This window comes from Dermacentor silvarum, chromosome 4, assembly GCF_013339745.2.
Source record: "Dermacentor silvarum isolate Dsil-2018 chromosome 4, BIME_Dsil_1.4, whole genome shotgun sequence".
Taxonomy (NCBI): Eukaryota; Metazoa; Arthropoda; class Arachnida; order Ixodida; family Ixodidae; genus Dermacentor; species Dermacentor silvarum.
In genome coordinates, this window is record NC_051157.2 from 11,326,985 (window position 1) to 11,350,205 (window position 23,221).

General features: G+C 49.2%; 1 protein-coding gene across 1 annotated transcript in view; it reads right to left on the reverse strand.

Annotated features, from left to right (window-relative positions):
* Positions 1-23,221, reverse strand: part of LOC119449437 (phospholipid-transporting ATPase VB) — a 149,768-nt gene that overhangs the window by 124,730 nt on the left and 1,817 nt on the right. Inside the window, exon 2 of the mRNA XM_037712609.2 lies at positions 15,443-15,979. Coding sequence (XP_037568537.1) covers positions 15,443-15,963 — 521 coding nt within the window. The 5' untranslated portion in view covers positions 15,964-15,979. The remainder of the gene's footprint in view (positions 1-15,442; positions 15,980-23,221) is intronic.

The following is a 23,221-nucleotide window of genomic DNA, read 5'->3' on the forward strand; positions in this document are numbered from 1 at the left end:
CAAGGAAATTGCTTCCGCTACGTGGGAGCAGTTCGCAGTATAGTGAACTATAGTCGGTAACAACCGAAAAATTAAGAACGAGCTCCGCCCTACAAAAACGCAGTGTACCTATCTCACCTCCGAAAGAAAGCCGAGCCAGCAGGAATCCGATCACAATTGTACACAAATTACATACAACCAATAAGGTTCGCCTATTTCTATGACGCAAAGCGGTATTGCATGCTTAAAGCACTTTTTTTTTTTAGATCTCATTTTGTGTCACAGGTGATATGGGTGGTAAAGCGGCTCAGCTCAAGATAATATTTTAGCTTGAAACAGCGAGCTTTTTTAACGTGATAGCGTTAAGGGCCCCATGTCCGGCGTCGTTGGCGGAAATAATCATCCCGAACCACCCCGACCGCGCAGGCCCTCCCCACGTGGCGCAAAGCGTTAGTGAAAAAAAAAAAAAAAAAAAAAAAAAAAAAAAAAAAAAAGAATTTCTCAAAGTAAAATCCGTCAGAAAAATCGTTAAGTACGACTTAACCACAACCTACAGGCGTGATAGCGTCGAATTGTAATTTGAATATACGAGAAAATTCAGTTGCCGGGAAGCCTGATAAGCAGCCAGGGATCTTTGAATGCTATCGCGTTCCAACGACGAAGCTTAAGCCATCTCCAATTTTTTTTCCACTAGCCCAGCATTTACATCAGTGAAGGAGAGTCAGTCATTAAGCGTGTAAGCGGATTCCAGCTGGCCCGGCCACCTTTCAGAGGTGAAAGGGCAGGTGTAGTGCTTTTTCGTGGGCGGAGCTTGTTTGTAATCCTTAGGTTATAACCGACTACTACAGAGATCGCAGCCAGCGACGCCTCCTACAAGACGCGGCCGCTGACAAAATGCTATTCCGCACGCTCACTTGGAGCGACTGATGCAAGTGGAAGAACGCCTCATTACGATTCCAGACTTACCCACGCACGTGCTCGCGAGAGGCCCGTGCTATTCGCCAAACTGCCGTTCGCGGAAAACCGGCAGGTACTCTGCAAGCAATGGATGCTCCAGCGCGAATATAGGAAGAAAAAAAGAAGGGAAAAAAACATATATAAAGAAAAATAAACGCAACAGTAACGCCACCTTGTTTCTTGCTGACTCCTTCGGTCCTATTCTTCTCGTCTGTCACACGATCGGAGCTGCACTCAACGCGGCCGTTCCAATGAAGGCTAGTTGGGCGTTAACAATTTTTAACCTAACATTAAAGGGTACGCATATCCGAGCAACGATTGCAGCAAATGTGCAAGTTCGAAAAAGAGCTCGTCTGGCGTATATAGATACGCGCATGATATACGTGGTGTCCAAGAATGCGGCCCGCTGTGCCTGTCTGACCATAGAACGAAAGTAACGAATGTGTGTAACTATATTTAGACAGGGTCGAACTCAAAATCGGACGTTCCTTTTCATCCTGGCCCGCCACCATGTCTGAGCTCGCTTCCAACGGGCCACCGATCTTAAACACCAATTGACCGCTCGACACAACTTAGACTATAGCAATGGTCGAGCAGGCGACGTCTCGAGGCTGCAGCAAACGTTTCGACAAGGGGATTTGTCTCGGTCAAGGTATAATAACGACTGCTCGTTGTTGCATGCAGCAAGTATCCGGTATGCCAAAAACAAACAAATGGAACTAACGATGCGCAGACAGCGTTGCCTGGCAAGCACGAACCTGGAAAGACGGACTGTGACTCGGGCACGACCTACTGTATACTATTTGAGTAGGTCGTGGACTCGGGACGAAACAACCTGCATTCGACGGCGACTCTCGAGACGCACATTCATCCACCAGCGTATTCTCTCTCTATAATTATATATATATATATATATATATATATATATATATATATATATATTGTCACGTCGTATAGCGATAGTGACGGTGAAGAGTCAGACAGTGCCCCTATTGTGAGTTCACCGAGTGGGCCCTGTCTGATTAAATAGGACTTTTTCGATATACAAGAATCTGCGGCAGGGCAGAATATGCAACGAAGTTTTGGGAGACCCACGACAAAAGACGCACTCCTCCCGTTTGCACTTTCATCCAGCTATCGAGATGGCCCTGCGCTGATCTCTATAGTTCCCCGCCCCTTCCGTGCCCCACTCTCTCCCTCTCATACGACAGGTTTAGGTGTCCGCCGCCGAGTGAGATTGTTGTTGCTATACGGTTAAAAAAAATTAGTTACCGCGGTTATTCCTTTTACGACAGCCACTTCCTCCTCCGCCTCTGTATAGTACGAGAAGTACGCTCAAAGCTGCGATGACCACTTAAGCAGATATACCTCCTGACAAGGACACAGCTGCGCAAATTCTCAGGTTTGGCAGAAATTATAAAAACAAAGAGGAGAAAAAGAAAACCGGGAGAGGCAACGGAGCTTATAATACGCTCAACCCCAAATATGTCTGCGAGCACAGCTATGCGAAGGAAAAGAAAGAAAAAAAAAAAGAAAAAGGAAGAGAAGCTGATTTGTCTCCCAACAGCGTAATGTCACTGGCCTGTTGTTGACGCCGAAGTGACACATGCCAATTTAACGGGTCACGTACAACGAGAACAGATTGCAACAGACAGCCGCACTTCGAAGCCCGACTGCGACTGGTACGGCTAAGAGAATTCGCCAGGTCTACGATTGATGCAGCCGCAAAGACGCGCGGATGTTTTCACAATGGCCCCAACAGTATACGACAACGCCCGACGGACGAAAAGGCGGTTGCGCCTCCCGTTGTCCGGCGTTAACGGGGCGCGCGCAAGAGCAGCCCCGTCGCGGGCGCAGCACATCCGCGACGCGAAGCCGGGACTGCTTTCGAAGTGTCTCGCGGTTGTGGGAGGAACACCGCGGGGCAAATGTGGCAGCAAATGCAACAGCAGCGGCGAGGCCGTCTGCAACGGGGCCACCCACATGCTATGTGGTACAGAGCACGGCTGTGCGTGCGTGCGTGCGTCGCGTCGCGTCGCGCCATTTCGCAACGGGACAGCGCGCGAAGCCAGGCACCAGCGCGCGAGCCAGTGAACGCCCCGACCGCGTCCTTGCGACACGCCAAGGGGTGCCACTATAAAAGCACAGACGCGGCTAGCTATAGCAAGAGGGGCAGCAACACCGGCAGTGCTGCTAACAGCGCGGGGCGGTGTTGTGCGTGTGTGTTTGCCGGCGCGTGCTATATACCTGGCTGCAGCCTTGCAGCCTCGTTGTGCCGTTGCCGCCGCGCCACGTGGTCGCTCTCACTTATCTGCGGTGCCCAGCCCCGTTTATAACCGGGTTTCCTGCGGCGCGCACCGACGCCGCCACGTGAGCGCGACGTGGCGCGCGCGCGCGCGCGCGGAAGACGCTCTCACCGCGGAGGAACTGTGCAACGGGAAGTCAGAGGAAAGCGGGCGCCTTTCTCCGCGGCCGTCGGCGAGCCGAGAGAAATGCGCGCCAAGCCACTGTTTACCGACCGCTGAAGTTGCCTCGATCGTAGGCTCGATTCCCAGTCACACTAGTCACCGAACTCCTGTGGAGATTTTTTCATTTGTGTTTGCGAAGAACGCCGTTCTTGTTTAGCGAACATTTTCAAATATAAAGCACAAGACAAAGTTTGACACATTTTTCACCAGGAAACGCCCCGCTGCAACAAAGCGCGGAGTGAAAAGGGACAAGGTATAGTCAGAGAACACTGTACTCGTATAATGTTCCTCACTGTATGAGAAGGAATACTGGAGAAAGGAGGAAGGAAGCAACTCGAGAAGAAAAGCAATACTGATGGCGTACCATCAAATTATCAGATATAGCAGCAACGTAGCAAAAGCGTGATGAGCCAGGGCTGATCAGATCAGAGCTGTTTCGTGTCGAGCACGGCATGCACAACGACAATGTTTCGGGTCGCTTCATGCACGGACGACGCCACTGCAAAGTTCCCTTTCGTCGCTTTATAGCATATAGTTACTTATAGTCCGCGATACAGTTATCGTATAAGGCCACGTAAGGATGCACCTGTCAATCATCGAGACTTGCCGGTATACCGTTGGCACGTTGGCAACACATAACACCGGACCGGACCGGCAACACATAACACGCGCGAGCGAAAACAACCATCGTCAAGCAGATCACAAGCGTAATTACAACTGCGAAGATGCGAAGTGTTAGGTGTGATAGTACACGGACGAAAGCTCCTCCCATCGGCATCCGCACTCGCAGTGGCACGAAAATGTGTCACACGCTGACGGGGACGCAACCGGGGGAGGCTTCGACGCGTGTGCTGTCGTCGTACGGCCGCGTGTGATGCGCGGACGGAAGGCGTCAATCTTCGCGGCGTGCGAGCATTTCGCGGCCCGTGTTGTCTTTGGCTCGCCGCGCGCGCGCTGGCAGCTGTTCAAGCAAAGGTTCATCCGCGAGGGGTGCATGTCCACGAGAGACAGAAAGGAAGAGCGAACGCGCGGCGAAACACGCCAAAACGGGAGCGGCGCTATCCGGACAGCCTGTGGAGCTGAGCTGGACGCGGACGAAGACACACGACGCTGCAGCGAGCGCGCGCGTATACGGAAACTATGACGGACGCTTCTTCCTACCCGGGCATTGGGAAACCGAGGGGGCGTACAGACGGCATGAAAAAAAAAAAAAAAACTTTTTTTTTTGAAGACCGCGAATACATGCAAAATTGCCGCGCGACTGGCCGCTTGAGGCACTTTGCGTGTATTTGCGGGCTTCTTTCATGCTCGAAAAAAAAAAAAAATGTCGCAGTTTCGCCCGAAAGGCGAATCATCAATTGCGATAGCAAATAGATGATTCGCCAATGCGATAGCAAATTGATGAGCTATTCGGAGTAGGGATATTAGTTTTATCGGCTGCATAAACTTGGACACATTCGCTTACTAACTGAATTAACACGTGTGGTGTCAGCGCGCACAAGCAAACATCAATAGATCACACTGAATGACCGCAGACACCGACTGTCAAAACGCTGGCAGCAAGCGCAGTCGCCGCAGCGGGCGAAGGTTCGTGCGGTCTATCGCTTCAACGGAAACTGAGCGGCGAATGCATGCACAGCGCATACAAAGGTCCGAGCCGTGCATGTGGAGATACGAGACGGTGCGGGCGACCGCCGCAGCTGGGCAAAGTACAAACGCAATTGTTGGCAGAGTAAAAGCTGCCCCCCCCCCCCCCCCGCCCGTGCTGGCTTCCCGCTTTCTTGCTTTCGCGTGGGAGATTGAGTGGCCAGTTCCCCTAGCGCCCGGTTGCAAGATACGCATTTCGTGCCGCAGCACAGCGTCGCCCCGCCTCCCTCCCTCCCATACCCCCACGGCCTTTCGCGCGACGGTCGCGTTTGCTTTCCGCCGTGCGTTCGCTCTCCGTGATAGCGCGCGGGGCAATACGGCGCGCGGCGACGATTTTATCGCCCTTGGACTTTTAGCGGAACCTCACGGTGACGACGACAACGACGGCAGAAATCCGGTTGAAGTGTCCATATAATTGCTATCGCAATAAAACACTTTTATGTACACGTATTGGCGTATCGGGAGTTTTTCATGTTGGTCTACAATTTTCTCATTGACACTTTTCATCTAATTATAATATTTGAGGAGTTCATTCATTCATTTAGACTTATCATGTGATCATAGGCGGAATACAAAAAATAATCTGAGTAGCTCCAAGCGACGGCAAACAAGGTTACCTTGATTCTGTCCAGCTACGTGCGCATTTGCATGTTTTAAATGATCATTTATGCTATAGGCCGAGGGCTGCAACGAGACTCGGGCAGGGCACGTGTTGCCAACAGCAGATAGACAAAATTAATCGGAGAAATAAGTGCTGTGACTAAAAGCGTATATATGCCGGAGGTGGAGAGATAAGGCAAGTCGCAGATAGTACAATCACCATTCCGCGTTTGCTACTCCACAGTATACGGCATGCAACACTCTCATAAAGGTTCTCATCGCTGTCGCTTCATTGTCATGACTTCTTTCTATCAGCGCTTGATATTGCGTCGTCAATAGCTTTGTTAACTCGGGCCCTCCTGCGAACAACGCCGAACACAATGACACAAAAGCGAGGCTATACTCATCAATAAGCTCTGAAGGTTGTAAATGCAGAAAAAAGAAATGAGTTGGTGTAGATATATGAACAACTCGTACATCTATATAGTATAAGGCTCTTGCTGAGACACACACTTTTACTATCTCATCGATGATCCGACGAGTCACTGCCTTTACCACTTTTAGTAGTTACGTCAGTACGACTTCTGTCAAGGAATTCTCGTGTCCCTTTCTATAACATTTAGTCATCATCGCCATCATCATCATTACGACTGACGTCTCTGGTTCACATTTAGCTTTACGTACCCCATTTCACGGCGTCTCCAATTTACTCAGTCCCACTGCGATAAAATGAACGTCATTATGCTTCGTGCACGATACTTGAGTGCGGCAGTTGACGCTTCATCAGTTGGTGAATCGTCAATGAAGTTTACCTATATACATCGCAAAAAAAAGCCATTATGACGAGATTTCGAGCGTCATCACTCGCCACATGCACGATAATCTACCAACGCACAGGGCTGCGGGGACATCAGTCATGACCGTAAGAAGCAGAAACATTGTTAACCGAAAGACAGACTCGAAACGATTGCGTCGACGACATTTGTGCAACGAGGACGCTAATTAAGGTCAGCCCTAGATGGATGAGACGCGTTAATTAAACGCTGTATTGAATACGGCCAAGTGCTGGAGTTAGGGATGTACGTGGTCAAGGGTCCCAATTTCTACACATCACGAACTGACTGCTGGGGTCTACAGAAAACGAATTGCCTGCTTTGCTATACAGAACCCGATCTATAAAATTAACTAAGCAAGGCCAGAGTTCATTACTTGATCACAGCTGCTGCAAAAATTCTCTTCAAAATTCAACAATCTCTCGTAACTGTTTGTTTGGGTGGCTGGCAGACCAGACATGTCTAGAAAACGCGGGAATGGCATTTGTATACGCCCTGCAGGACGCGATCGACAAGTTATTTTTGAATTCGCGGTGTGGCAATTCCCGACGTCTGCACGTATACTTCTTTGTTAACCTCCAAGTTTCTGCCCCATATGTTAGCACCGGTAGAATGCAATTATTGAACATTTTTCTTTTCAACGACAGTGGCAAGCTCCCAGTCAGGATTTGGCAATGCCTGCCGTATGCACTCCAACCCAATTTTATTCTTCTGTAAATTTCTTTCTCATGATCAGGGTCCCCTGTGAGTAAGTGACCTAGATAAACGTACTCCTTTGCATACTCTAGAGGCTGACTGGCGATTCTTAATACTTGTTCCCTTGCCAGGCTATTGAACATTATCTTTGTCTTCTGCATATTTATCTTCAACCCCACTCTTACACTTTCTCGGTTAAGGTCCTCAATCATTTGTTGTAACTAGTCCCCATTGTTGCTGAGTAGGACAATCTCATCTGCAAACCGAAGGTTGCTCAGATATTCACCGTTGATCCTCACTCCTAAGACTTAACAGTCCAAGAGCTTGAATACTTCTTCTAAGCATGCAGTGAATAGGATTGGAGAGATTGTGTTTACTTGCCTGACCCCTTTCTTGATAGGTAACTTTCTACTTTTCTTGTGGAGAACCAAGGTAGCTGTGGAATCCTTGTATATATTTGCCAAGATATTCACGTAGGCCTCCTGTACGCCTTGATTACGCAATGCCTCTATGACTGCTGGTATCTCTACTGAATCAAATGCATTTTCATAATCTATGAAAGCCATATAGAGAGGTTGATTGTACTGCGCAGATTTCTCGATTACCTGATTGACGATATGGATATGATCCACAGTAGAATATTCCTTCCTGAAGCCAGCCTGTTCTCTTGGTTGGCTGAAGTCAAGTGTTACCCTGATTCTATTGGAAATTATCTTGGTGAATATTTTATACAATACTGAAAGCAAGCTAATGGGTTTATAATTCTTCAATTCTTTAACGTCTCCCTTCTTATGGACGAGTATAATGTTGGCGTTCTTCCATGCAGCTTTCTGGTACACTTGAAGTTGTGAGGCATTGCGTATAAAGGGCCGCAAGCTTTTCAAGCATGATATCTCCTCCATCTTTGATTAAATCGACTGTTATTCCATCTTCTCCAGCAGTTTTTCCCCTGGTTATGTCTTGCAAGGCCCTTCTAACTTCGTCGCTAGTTATAGAAGGGGCCTCTGTATCCTGTTCATCACTACTTCGAATGAAAGTAGCTGGCTGCTCTGGATACTGTACAGGTCCGTATAGAATTCTTCCGCTGCTTTTACTATGTCATCGGTTAACAAAGGTTAACAAAGAAGCTCGAGAACAAGTTAAGGAACGCACAAAGAGCGATGGAACGAAAAATGTTAGGCTTAACGTTAAGAGACAGGAAGAGAGCGGTGTGGATCAGAGAGCAAACGGAGATTGCCGATATTCTGGTTGACATTAAGAAGAAAAAAATGGAGCTGGGCAGGCCATGTAATGCGTAGGATGGATATCCGGTGGACCATTACAGTTACAGAATGGATACCAGGACAAGGGAAGCGCAGTCGAGAACGGCAGAAAACTAGGTGGAGTGATGAAGTTAGGAAATTTGCAGGCGCAAATTGTAATCAACTAGCGCAAGACAGGGGTAATTGGAGATCGCAGGGAGAGGCCTTCGTCATGCAGTGGACATAAATATATGCTGCTGCTGCTGATGATGATGATGAGCGTATACAAAATTAAATTCCGGGTTTCTACGTGCCAGAACCACGATCTGACTATGAGACACGCCGTAGTAGGAGTGCTCAGGGTTAATTCTGACCACCTGGGGTTCTTTAGCGCGGCTCTAAATATAAGAACAAGAGGGCTTTTGCGTTCCGCCCCCATCGAAATGCGGCCGCCGCACCCGTCATCGAACTCGCCACCTTGAGCTTAGCAGCGCACCGCCATAGTCACTGCGCTACAGTGGCGGGTACACCGTGTGCCAATGCTTGCAGCATGGTACACTCGCTTTAATCATTATCCACGTCGAACACATTATACAAGCAGTACTACAGCGCGGTCAGGGCGCTACGAAATCTGCACACACCAATTAAGTGACTCCAAACCCACACACACAACGGGGGAAAAAAAATAAAAAAAAAAAACGGGAAAAAAGACCGCCGGAAATACGGCGCATGTGGTTGGCTCGTATATTGCGGTGCATTACTGTTAGTTCTTTTCTCAGCCAATGACAGTTCGGCAAAGCCCGAAGTTCTCGACCAATCAACGGGCGTAGGTTATCGACCCTTGGCAAAGGGTCGAGTCCCGACAACTGGCATGACAAAATAGTCTCGTGTCATCGCCGCCTTCCCTATAGCCCACGACCCCACCCCGCACGCCCGTGCAGGAATCTTTCGCGCGACCCCCGCCGAAATTTAGAGGTCGAAGTCCTCGCACCGCCAGGTGCCGCATCTGTGAATTGCCTTTCGCCTCTCCAGCAGCAGCAAAAGCAGCCAGACGCAGCGTCTCAGAACCGGACGCACTCAAGCCTGCGCTCCAGATCCATACGCTCAGGATCTTGCGGCGCGCAGCCACAATGGCTACCGGCCCAGAGAGCGCGTCGTCTGCAGAGTGCACGCATAGATGCGCGCACTAGCGCAATGCACAACAAGGACCGCACCGAGATAGAGAGAGACTTTCCTTTTTCTTAGCGCGCACGCATTTGGGCTGCGTACGCGTCTGCCGCTTTATTTTTATTCTCTTCCTCCCTCAATGTTGCTGCTGCTGCTGAAGTGACAACCCAGTTTTCATAAAGACCGTGAAATGCGGCGAGGAACAACAACAAGGGAAACGGCAACAGTGGGAGGAAGACAAAAAGGGTGGGCGGAAGAAGAAGAGAAACACATCTCGACACTTCCAACAAAACAGAATAGTTGGAAGAAGCGAATAGCATGCAGAAGGCAAAGCAGACGACAAAATTCGCAGCGAGCTTTACGCGCGCTGAGCAAGCCCCCGAGCGCGCTCCCTTTATTCGTCGCGCGTGGCGGCTTCCTGCTCGCAGTATCTGCTTACGCATTCATTCGCCCGTCTGGGTCGCGACGTTGCCGCCAGAACGGTCCCCAGCCAGCCGAAAAAAAAAAAGTTTCAAATATGTTAGAATCTGCGTTTCCCTCCAAGCACACCGTTTTCGTGGCTGCTCTGCTCGACTCTTCCTCGGAAGATGTTTGGGACGGCACAATAAAGAAAACGTGCCATGCCAAGTGACTTCAAGGGCAAACGCGTAAGAACGCGGAAAGGTCCGCTTGCCAACGGGACGGGACTCCTCGTGAAAACGCTCAGTACATACACATCGCAACCGAGAAGCGCACACATGAAGTATACAGCCTTATCCAAAAGTTTCAAAGTCGCTGAGCGGAGCGCGTGGCCGGTGACATATCTGCGGCGAGATGGCCAAGCTTGGCTGATCTAAGTCAAACTGGACTTAATTCGAGGTCGATTATTTACGGAATTTACCTTTTCCCCCCGCTATTTCTGACACGAACACCAGGTGCCGCAACAACATGCCATAGGATTTAACATATCAGGTTATGTAACATAAGACCATGTTTAGCACTGCATAGCATGCCTTCACCTACAGTTTCCGTGCTCGCTATTTCCATCGTGATATGTCGCACCTATATATTTCCGAGTCGCCGATCTTGGGTATCTGTCATACCACTGAGTGCTGCGAAGTGCGAGTATCCGTGATCGCTTACTCAGAACGCGGCTTTCTATGCATTCTTGGTAATATTTCTCATTTGCGCCCTACGAGAGCTACCTTGTTTAGATGCTGTCAGAATTTAGGACCTGCATGGCAGTCGTCGGGCCGTGATGTATACCATCGAATCCTACAGACGTGTCACTTTCGCGGATCCAAAGATATGTAAACTGAGAGGCCCAGAATACGGTCCACAGGTTGGTCGCCGGTAGTGCTACAAGATCGCCCCCCCGCCACAGAATTCCTCCTCCAGCTCTCGTGACTCGCGCGGTCGCTTTGACACAACGTATAGCACATACGGGTCAGGCTGACAGAGGGAGCGGATAGATATCATGGCCTCGCGCTGCACCAATTAACATCGCCACATACCAAAGACGGCTTTATATAGCAGCGAACCATGTTGCAGCAGGTCACGCGTGCCATCAAGCGACCGAATTCGGGTTTCGAAAACTTTCACAGTGATTTCGTGCTTGTAGATAAACACGAAGCGCTAAGTACAACGATACCGCGGGAACGTTTAGTGCAGCCATAATCGTTGCACCTTAAACGAACGTAACTTCCGGGACTCGCGACAAAAATAACGCCGGCGTTGAGCGAAAAACGCGTGAGCGGCGAAGGGAACCGCGAAGGTCAACAAGAGGCGGAAGGCGGGGGTGCGAGGGGGGAGGGGTAGAGAAGTTGGCCTAATGCCCCGCGCGCAACGCACGGCACAGGCAGCGACGACGAGGCAGGCCATGGTTTCCAAGGCCCGACCGCGGGGCGTTTCTCGCGATGCGCCGCGCTTGAACAAGACAATGGGGGAAGCACTTCGCATAAGTGCGAGACAATAACGACAATTAAACGAAAAAGCACGACAGCTAAGCGATTGTGTCACGAATTATATGAAGTATATACTGCTGGCGAAATATAGCAGGCTTCCCTGACGGGCTAGTTCGTTCATGACAAAGGGGTCGTTGGAGCAATTGGAGAACGTTCCTAAGTTTCGGCCACTGGTGGAACAACGGTGTACCTCTCAGAAGAGAGCCACACCTGCGTGATGCCTTGTTTGAGCACAGCACTCGACAGGCAGCGAGAGGGACGGGACGCTTTGTCTGACTTCGCGGGCAGATGTAGAAAGCATACTACTAACTTTGCTTTTAATCAACTCAATACAGATGAATTAAGATTACCAGTTTGCAAAGTGACGAAGCCGTTTAAGGCCATAAGAACGAAGTTTAGGCAAATCCATGTATACTAATCACAATGCTGGCTGAACCGCCCCGCTTGCAGCTCTCTCAGACACTAGCGCCACCTTTAGTATTTGTATGAAACCCTGTGCAAAATTCCAATTTCGTGTTTTTAATGTCGCGTCCGTTTGGCAGATAGAACAAAATTATTGTTGTTGCCAGAAACGACACTACATTGCCACGAGTAAAAAATGTGGTAACGCAAGGACGACGTAAGCAATTTTGCAGCAGGAAAATTCGTGAACGAGAACTGCAAAGAAGTGCAAGAGATGGGTATATAAGCAAAGGAGGAGTCTCCAAAATGACAGCAGCCGGTGCAGTGGTGGCGTGCACGCAGCTATAGCAACTGTTCGGGCAGTTCTGTCGGAAGAGGACGGACGCGCTCGAACGAACCCCTCTCGCTGCCTTCGGTGACACGGCGCCAAGCGAGTGACATGCGTGTCTCGTCGGCGCACCGCAACAACTTCCGCTTGCGATTCCGCAGCGGCATGAAAGCGACAGAGGCAGTCCGTGCAGGCGCACAATGCAACTCTGGCTTTCGCTCAAACGGCGTCACGCACGTATTGTGAGAGGGACGACGCAGCCATTCCGAAGTACTTTCGCGACAAAGGACCGTCACGTGGTCAATCTAATAAAACTCTAGTGGTATTCGCCTTATCTCTTAACCTCCTAACACCGTTATGGGTCCAGCTGTGCCTCCACTCAGTCGAGAAAGACAACAGAAAATAAAAGCATACCGTCGAGACGGAAGTTCTTGTCGCAGCGTAAACGACGTCCGCTGCCCAACCTGACTTCCAGCAACCACGACGATCTCTCTTTCAAGACCTGTCGTCTCGCGGCAGCGGCATGTCTATGTACCTAGAGTATAGAGTTCCACCGTGACGTAAGTTCTATACAATCGCGAAAATTAAGAAATCGAAAAGATTTACGACGCGAGTCTCCGCCGTATTCGAGAATATTGTCTGCCGTCATGCTTAACCCGACCGGAGCTTCGTCCTGTCAAAAGCAAGCACGGTCTGGCATGACGGGTTGTGCGAAAAATTCACATTTTCGCGGAATGTGCGATGCTCCTATAGCGACAGGGATGCCTCCCCCAAGTCTGGGTCGACAGCGGAAGGCTTCTGACAACTCTCGCTGTTACATTTATCTGTTTTCATTTATTTCTTCATTTTCGTTAACATATATGTACTCTTAAATTTCTGTTTCTCTTGACCCTAACTTAGTTTTCCCCCAACCAGTGTTCTATTTTTTTTTTTTTTTTTACATTTTAAGTATACCATAATTTCATATTTCTGTGCGACCCGATTCCTGCCCAATTCCCCAGAGTGGTTCAGATTTCGGAAGGCCAGCGCTCAGAAGATAAAAAAGGATGCACACACAGTGCTACGCATTGACCCTTAAAAGGACGAGCATGTACGCTGTAAAACACTGAGTGAGCAGCGGCAAGGCGCGAGGTGACCGGTAACGGAAAGAATATACACGCGGTTCCGGTCGTGCAGCGGCTTTCGCCAACACTGCGGCGGGCCCGCATCCACGACCGACGGCGAGAGGTATACCCCCGCAGTGACCTTGAATAAGCGAAGCTGAGTGCAGGTACGCGGGACCAGCTGCAGGCGCTTGACGTCGGCCTGCGCGTCGACCTTCTCGCGGACGTCAGCGCTCTGGAGCGACGGACGTCCGGCACAACGAGTTGGGATGTTCCTTCGATGTCAGAAGCGATGATGGCGATTCCGCGCTTCGTCGCCGACGTGTGGGGGTCAACCGAAAAGCAAGATGTTGATGCGGCAACGAACAAAACAGCACAATACAAGCGAGAGGCGTGCCGCTGGTGTCATATATGGGATGAAAGCAGAAGTGGTATTCAAGGACTCTGGCGAAAGCAACGATGGTGTACGCACGCATTGTAAACGCACGATGTTAGCATTTACTGAAGCAAGTACGCTTCACCAGATCGACGGCTAGAAAGAGGAGCCGCTAGCCTCTGTCTCGATCTTTCCAGGCGGAAGTCAAATATGAGTTCGAATTGCCGCGTTTCACCGTGGTTCATCATGCAAGTCCAGTGCCGGTATTTTCTGGCAATGCCTTTCCGATGCTAATGCCTTTTCGCGCTTTTCGGTCGGAGCGACGGTCCGCTCACGTTATCGACGGGATCAGCCGATAAGACTAGTGTAGAATAAAGCATAACGCATCGCTGCAAAATACCGGCCCAGTACAATGAACATCGGTCAATGGATACTGTCTCAGCTCATGGCATTATATTGGAATCCGACGTCTGCTAAGAAACAAAAAAGAAACTGTAACCGATTTATGGAAATTATGTATGGAAATTATATCGGTATTCGTTGCGCAGCCTTTAATTTTCATTGCAATTTGCCATCGGTCTTTCCTCTACATCGTGGATCGCCGCCCGATGAGGCTTTGTGTCCGACCCGCGGGTGTGTTCCTGCGTTTTTCCGACCTCCTCATCTTATCCTTTGCCTAGGGCTTGACCGAACATTCTCTGCTTCGAAATACCAGAGCCTAGTTTGCGGGTTCCCATGTGCGCGAACCCTGAGCCCGACTTGAGCTTCAGACTCATGACAGGAGTAGCAGTGGGGACTGCACACTCCATCCGGCTGGCCTTACTTCTCCTTCCTGTCATCAACATTTCCATCTGTCTCACACAAGAATGTAAATATGTTCAAAACTATTGTTATCACGGGTTCTTAGTCCAGGTTCATTCAGCTGGGGCCGCACGATAGCTGTACCTCAAATTACGAGAATGGTGTTGAACCCACAAATAATGCCTATAATTAGCGGTACTATCAATGCACAACTTCAGAGGATGCCTTTTCGCTTGCTTTGTACACAACAACTACCTGCTGTCTCTAGGTTCTGCAGGCACGGAGTGCCGCGTCAGTCCAATGTGTCACACTAGCTCCTGGAAAGGAGTCAAGATACAACACCAAACAGGCCCTCAGTCTGTCCTTTTACATGATGATATCTCTCGCAGTCCAGAGCCTCCAAAGACGTCGAAAATCCATGTGCATCAACGGGATAGACGCATGCGGACACACGTACATACAAGACAATCATCCGGATTACAGACCATCTAGCAAGACAGCACTTGATATTCGCCTCGATGTGAGTGAGGGAAACTTGAAGGTATTGTAGATATCGCGAGGTAACATTGCAGTGGGCAAGACTGATGCCGACTACAGGGGCTAACTGTTTAAAATGGAATGTGCAAGCGATAGAATGAGAACTAATTACACAGACACCTAAACCCTACGAGTCAGAAGTTGCAATAATCTGACCATTTTGGTCGTCTTCAACCGAATCACCATCCAATGGCCGTTCTCCACCGCAGCGAATGGCGGTTGTGAAGCCAAAGCACTTGCGCGGCAGCTCGATGCACTATAATGAGCCGGTGCCGACACGTGATTGCAGCACTGCCATGGCTCTACACAGCGTCCGGCGAGCAGCGCGTGGACGCGAGGGGAGAAAGAGAGGGTGGTCACTCACTTGTTGTAGACGCGGCAGGTGGAGTTGTTGACGCGCTTGTCGGACACGTATCGGCGGTGGTCCTCGAACGCGTCCTTGATGGCGGTCACGCCGAGCACGAACAGCACGGGTATCATGGCGACCTCCTTGCCGAACGCGTTGATCTGCGGCACCCAGTTGAGCAGCACGATGCCCAGGAAGTAGAGGTTGGCGAACCGGTGGAACTGTTCGAACAGGTTGCGCGGCACGAACGACAGCAGCGTGTACTTGGTGGTGCGCACCGCGTTGTCGGCGAACCCGCGGTTCGGGTGCTGCGCGGCGGGCGTGTCCTCCGGCACCGTGTGGTTGGGCACCAGGCGCCGGTTGGGCTCGGCGGCGCCTCCCGGGGCGCCGTCCTTGCCGGTCCGCGAGCAGCAGCCGCGGCCCCAGCACCTCCAGGGAAGCTCGCGCAGCCAGCGGCCCAGCCGCCGTCTCCGGGGCGCCTCCCGCTCGGCGGCCAGCGACAGCGACGCCATGCTAGAGTCCTCGGCGGCCGTCGCCATGTCGCCGCCGCCGGCCCTGCATCGAGGCGGAACGAGGCTTGACAACAGCGCGAATTCGTCATCCGTAGATACACCCTTTTGGCGCCACACCGTAGCACGTCTCGCCATGCCAAGCACTGAGCGGCCGGCACTGCCGACTATGCGGAGCACACGTCGCAGTGAATGCGGTGTGACGGCGAGGCGAAAGAATTCGGTCCGGGGTGTGCGTGGCTGACCAAAGCGGCAAACGCGGTGTCAGCCAGACTTGCATGCATATGACATGTTCGTTTACGGTGGCAAGCGAGGGACCTCTGTAGTTGCATTCTGCTAAATTCCGAGCTGACGTGTTGACCGATAACTTCATTTATACAGGCCGAGCCGCAAACATAAGAATCCGAAGGTCAACGCCCGCTGCGTTTTCAGCTGATGTGATGAGTTTCTAGCATAGAACACACTAAACATTTTAAGGGTGTTACAAGGATGTTTCCCGACGTTTACCCATTTAACACCCATTTCGATCAAAACATCACATAATACGGGTGTACGCGAGAAAATAAAAGAATAAAAAATTAACACCCTATACGAAAGGTGTTTCCTACCAGTACGTTAGATTGCGTTAAAAACTGTCTTTGCAGCTATAAGGATGTTAGGTTTCAAGCGTAACGAACGCACTTTCTGGGATGCAAGATGCGACCTTATGCAAGGTTTCTCCATAACATGAAGCAGTTTGAGTTTCTTTACAATTTACGAGCAATTTACAAATATATATAGATAGCAATATTTGAAAAGCTTTAATGTGGCTCCTGTGTGGCGCAGTGGGTAGGGGCTTCCACGTAAAGTTCCTGGGCTCCGAATCCAGCTCCGTGCGTTTCTTCAGTGGCCTATTTATGGATGAATTGCTTGTCCTTTGAATCCGTTTATGTAGTAATGCTAATAAACGACTTGTAGTGAAAAATATTACGAGCTGAGGGCGACACTTTCCTTTATTTCACTCCTACTTCAGCCAAACACCTTTCCTTATCTAATAAGGGCGCTTGCATTGACATCCTATAATGATGCTCGTCTGGCGACAAACTGATTTTACACCCTTAAGAGTGTTAAAATGTGTGCACAGTAAACAAAATGCAGCGTTATTAAGGGTGCTAAAAGGATGTTTTTCGCGTTCACATGCACCCTCTGTTGCACTTATACAGCACCCATGCATACACAAATACCCTATAAAAGGGGTCTATGCGAGATAAATAAACAAAGAGAATACACCGAACACCCCTAAATTTGTTGAATAGGCGTTTAAAACGCTGCACCCGTTCTTGCACCCCTTAAATATCTCAGGTGCAGGGTGTTAATGTGCTAAGTATACAGAAGAAGAATGTTCTTACGCCGGTTAGCGTGTTCCGTTAAGTTGAATTCCTTTTAAAGACGCATTGATTTAAAAGCACTACACGAAGAGCCAAGACGGCACGATGGTATTGCTTTGTCTCGTCAACTCGTGTTTCCATCATGTCTCTTCGTGTAATGCTGTTAAATCATCAACGCGTTTTTAAGAGAAATCAAAATAAGCCAACTAGACCCATGTATTGCTCTTATGTTGAAATCTGTTTTTCTATATAGAGCATTAAGGGCAGTTTTCAAACGTAACGAACGTGTTTTCTGCGATGCAAGATGCGATCTGATGAAGGATTTGTTTTGAAATTAAGAAGCTTGATTATATAGATCGAACAACCTTTATTTTGGGTAACTAGTGTGTATGATAAATACCAATCATATTACAGGATATTTTTTGCATACCAGTAAATTCATTACTTTGACACACTAAATTGCCACACTAGAGCTTTCAGGGTGCTTTACTACTCCGACATTACGAGTTATTAATCGCAATTAATATGCATCCATGTTGCGTTTCTGGCCACTTACGACTAACTCTAGGATTATCACAAGTTCTGTGGGGCTTGGGCAGTGCAGAAATTACACGAAACATCACACAAGTTTCGGGACAAATAATATACACAGATATCAATATTAGAAGCGTCGAAACATGTCAGCTGGGTGGCGTAGTAGTGATTGAGTGCCTGGCTTCACGAAGTTCCAGAGTTCGACTTCACCTCCGTGATAGTCTTCGGTAATCTATCAACGGACTGACTCCTTCGATTCGCGAAACACATTTCGCTCCCTAGTTCGACAAAACACTTTTTTTTTTTGTTGTTGTTGTTGTTAGCCACGGCACTAACCGAAAGCACCGTCAACTCGCCTCGACGCTCGCTCGGCTTGACCCGCTGGCGTTTGCATGAACAGACAACCGGATTTGGGCTCGACGAGTCGGCTCGACCATATATTGGATTATTGTAAACGTAGCTATAGACGCCCTAGGCGCCAAGCTCGTCCAATTGTCTACGGTTATCTTTTGTCATGTGACCACTCTGTTCCTGACACACTATGACAGCTGTGCTGCTATTCTGGACATACTGAAATCAGGCAATTTTACTTCATTTCACCAAGTTGGCGTTTTAAACCAATCGGAGCTGGCACGATGGCGAATTCGACAATAGCTGCGTTTACGTGAGCCCGACAAAGTCGAGTGGGTTTGTTAGGTGGGAATTGTGTGCGCATGCAAATATGCTAGCGGATCGGGGCGAGCGAGCGGCGAGCCCGCTCAACCTGCCTGCAAGGGGTGCCAACCCGCTTGGCAAGATGCACGCAAACGTGGTGGCAAGTAGGGCTGCTCGACTTCTGAGTCGAGTTCGTGTGAATGAAGCTAATAACGACAGAGTAGCACTCCTGGTTATGGACGTGGCTAATACCACAGCGACTGGATGTCATGCCAACAGTAGCACGCCCGACGTCGGGAAAGGAGCTCCATGCCACTGCAATACACTCGGCTGCCAACGTGACGCCACGCGTACTCGCGCTCCCCGCCGCGAAGAGAGCCGCAGCTAATCTCCGTTGCCCAACGCGAATGAAACGAGCGTCTCGGCCGCGAACTGAGCGCAACGGTGTTGCCGCCGACGCCGCGGCAGTTTCACCCCAACCTGCTGCGCCAGCGGTCAAGGACGTTCAACTGATCTCCGTTGTGTGTGTGCACGTGCGCATACGGCGCGCACCTTGCACACAACACGCGGACGGCCCCTGCCGAGGCGAAGTGGCGTGTCCTTGTCAGCCTAAATGTAAAGCTACAACACGGCAACCGGTATACGTTTTATCGCACTGAAAAACACTGCTTCGGGTCATATGAGAGTATACATACACTGGCCATTTTTCAACGTTGGAAACAGCGCCGACAAAGCACTCCACTATTGCCGACTCTCAACTGAGCATTTCGTGGAAAAACAAGCGTGCAAAGGAAAAGCTGTCTAATGACAAAACCAGAATCACACAGGGGAGACGTGGCTCTTTATCATTTGTCCTGCATGCGCACGCGCGGCTATGGTTTTAGTTTTGTAATAGCATTTTCTTTTGCACGGTTATCGGTGCAATTCTTTGGGTTTGGTTTGCATGCTTGTTGTTTTCGCGCGCAATAAATGCTCAGCTGACAGTCGGCACTAGTGGCGGCCTTCTTTATGTCCTTGGGCCTTGTTTTGCTTGAGATGCTTTGCGAATGAATCTTAACGAACTCGCAAACCTTGTATCCTTTGAACGTAAATATTTTTGAAAGTATAAAAATATCAACATAAATCACCCTCCCGAGATAGCGTTTCGATTTCCCCATGTTGTTTTACTGAGGTTGCACCACACACACCGCCATGTTCAGGTGCGACGTCGGCTAAACACGCTCACCGCTGGCACGGATGCCATCATCATTAGCGCAATTGTGAAAAAGGTTCGAAAGAACGATAACGAGTACCTCTTACACGCGTTTATTTACATCGCTATGCGCAATCGTTGCACCGCTCGGTAAACGTGTCTGTGGTTCTGTTTTAACTCTTAGCCATCGCGGAGCCCGCTCTCAGATTATCAAGTATTCTTTTGAAGACAGATTTATTTGACCAAATACGAAGTACTGACAAGGCATGCACGTCGCGCTTGTTGGCTGGTCATACTAGAAGGTTTAGGTGAAGCACACTTAACGACGCCCTGTGCGCGTCTGTGTCGGTCTTGCGTTGGGTGCACTACACCTAAGCTCTTAAAAAAAAAGATTAAATTGCGCAATTTTGCGTGCCAGAACAACGACATGATTATGAGGTACGCCGTAGTTGGGCACTCCGGAATAATTTTGACCATCTGGGGCTCTTTACCGTGCACCCAATGCACTGCACATGGCTGTTCTACCATTTCGCTCCCATGGAAATACGGCCTCCGCGGCAGGAATTTGATTCCGCGACCCTCGTGCTTAGCAGCGCCAAGGTCTACCACAGTGACGTCACCTAAGCCTTCTAGTAGGACAAAAAGAGGGGTGCTGCTGGGATTAACGCCTCGAAGCCTTCAGCGTCAGCCTCCTGTTTGAAATTCAGTATATATTTCAATTCAAAAAAAAAAAAGTACGTCCTTTCGCTAATATATGTATTCCTTACATTCAAATTCATTTCAAATCTACTGTGGTTGAATTTCATGCAGTCAAGGATCGATCAGAAGGTTGACGGTGCCGTAAGAGGAGCGACGACGCTGACGTCAGATTACTTATTTATATTTGCCGATTAGATTATGCCGAAGACACTCGAAGTCTCAAGTTCGATTTCAATTTTCGGAGTGAGAAGGAGGCGGTCACCAATCTCGGACCGCAATTACGTAAAATGAGTTATCTGATATGGCCTCCATACTTGGATCTGGACATGTCGTCGCAAATGCCTCGCGCCAGACGTTGTCCTCGATCGTGACAGAGGACGTACGTCAATATAGGAGAGCTACTACGAAGGTTCAAAGCTATTAAATTAATGGTACGGCTGCGGCTGATTCTCCATTGGGATACGTGCTCAGTGACTGAAAACGTAACATTATAAGACAGAAAGAATCTCATTTTTAAAGCACCAATTTCACTGTTTAAACTGCTTTTTTATTGTTCAAACACATTGAAATGCGGTAAGGCTTTATCAACAAGCGCTGAATTTATTTGCGTAGACTAGTAGTACATGCAATTCTTCAAAGAAGGGAAAAATTATATTTAAAATGCCAAATTCCCGAAACTGCAGCGGTAGCGGAACTTAAACTGACACCCTCGAGTATATTTTCAAAGGCATGAATAAAACCACAGCCGTCGAATACAATCTGGAGAGTGCCAGGTTCGCCGCACGAGCAGTCAAACAAACGTTCAAAGCACGTAAATGCCGCCAAAGGACAACACAGAGGAAATATATTGGGACAAACATGTCCGTCAAATATGTCGAAGCCAGCGAGTCGCCAAAGCTGTCCCATCAGGTCGTGCGGAGTGACTCCAGTGGAACGTTAGGTGCTGGAAAGCTTTAGTGCGCGGGGGATGCGACAGTAGCTACACCGCGGGAATGGCCAAACGTTGTTTTCGCTCAAGCAGCAGTTTCCAAATTCCTCACAAAGGCTTTATGTTAGCAACGTATATTTTAGGAAATAACCTGCATATTCAATCGGTCTGCGCCGTTTCGAACGTGTCTGAACGTGTGTAGCAGGCGCCTTCAAATCAAGCTTCTCCGCCGTAATAGGCCTGGTGAGGAGAAGCCCGCTTCTGCAACTTCCTTTGCGTACGCGCGTTCGTAACATAAAAAAAGGGGGAGAAAAGAGAGGGGGAGAATCGTACAGTGAAGCCGCGTAACGAAACAGGAATACTCGCAGATATATTCGTGGAATGCTGGCGGTGTACTGGATACTTGGGGAATACTGGAGATACTCGCGGAATACTCGCAGAGTGCAGCAGCACGTTGGTCGCGAGATATTTTGAACTATTACTGCAATGGTCAACTTTGTTGCTGATGACGTAAACGTGTTCGTAGCGACGTGATCACCATGAAAACTCGTATTTCTGTGCGTTGATCGCTTTCTCCAATGATCGCGCAACAGGAGGAAAAGTCGAGGTGGTAGAGAGGGTCCAGAGACCGATGGCCGGCTTTGGAACTTAAAATGCACCATGCGAAGGCAAAAGATGCAAGCGAAATTGCACCATCGAAGACGGTCGTGACGTTTCAGCAAAGCGCATCTATCGACATTACAGCCGCTTCCAGCCTCTCCTACAGCTGCCCTGCGAAGGGAAAATAACGCTTATGAGGTTGGTGTATACCTACAAGCTTTTTTTTTTTTTTTTTTGACACAGCATGCCCTGCCAATAAACAATCAGAGCATACTGGAAGGTCGCAGTGCCTGGGCACTGTTAGTAACCGTGGAATTATGCTAATGCAAGAGTAAATGTGATAAGCTAACGTCTTTTCGTTTCTGGCATCTAGATGCAGAGCAGAAGGGGGGTGCGAGGGGCCCCCGCCAGGTATATGAGCGGGTGGGAAAGAAAAAGTTTTTAAAATTAAGTTATGGTAACATTCTAACACAACTCACGTGTCACGAGAGAGGCGGCAGTAAGGGGCTCTGGACTACTTTCGACCACCGGGGGTTCCAAGCACGGTACACGAGCGTTGCTGTATTGCGCTCTCAACGGAATGCAGACGACGCGGTCAGTGAATCGAACGCACGACCTCGTGCTCGGTAGCGGAGCGCAATAGCCACTGGACCACCGCAACGAGTGATAAAAGATGTTGCAGCACTCCATCGGTTCCTGAACAAAGGGATGTACGTACTCTCGGAAAGGAGGGAATACCACGGTGCCCTTAATAAAAAAGACTTAGTTTGCGAGGTAGTACAGTTCGCCCCTCTGCTATACTCTGCGCAATGACTCACAACCGCCGCAATGCAGTTCCACCTATGATTTTGCTCGCTTATCTCATATTCGCAGACATCGCTAGCTAGAACGCCGCTATTTCGCAATACTTCGCTAAAAATAGAAATCACTGCCAGCCTCAGACAATGCCCGCATGCAACAAAGTGAGTTACGATTCGGATCACTATAAAGAAAAATAACTGAGTCAACGTAAAATACCTTGAAATACCAGCGTAACGCCAACAATTAACCCACGCGCATGCACACACGGCGCTACATGCGGCTGTTGATGTCCTCCTTCGCGTCTATATTTTGTTTACCCCGCATCGCACCTGATTCCACGTGCGTGCAAAGGTCACGCCCAACGTCAGCAATGTTTTCTTTTCTTTCTATGATTCGGACATTCCCTCGAGTTGGCGTTATCATTGTTTAAGCGCTCACGTAACTTGCTGAGTTACAGCTGGTGGTGCCGCTGCTTAACAAAGAAATAAAGAAACGAAAAAAATCACCTTTAAA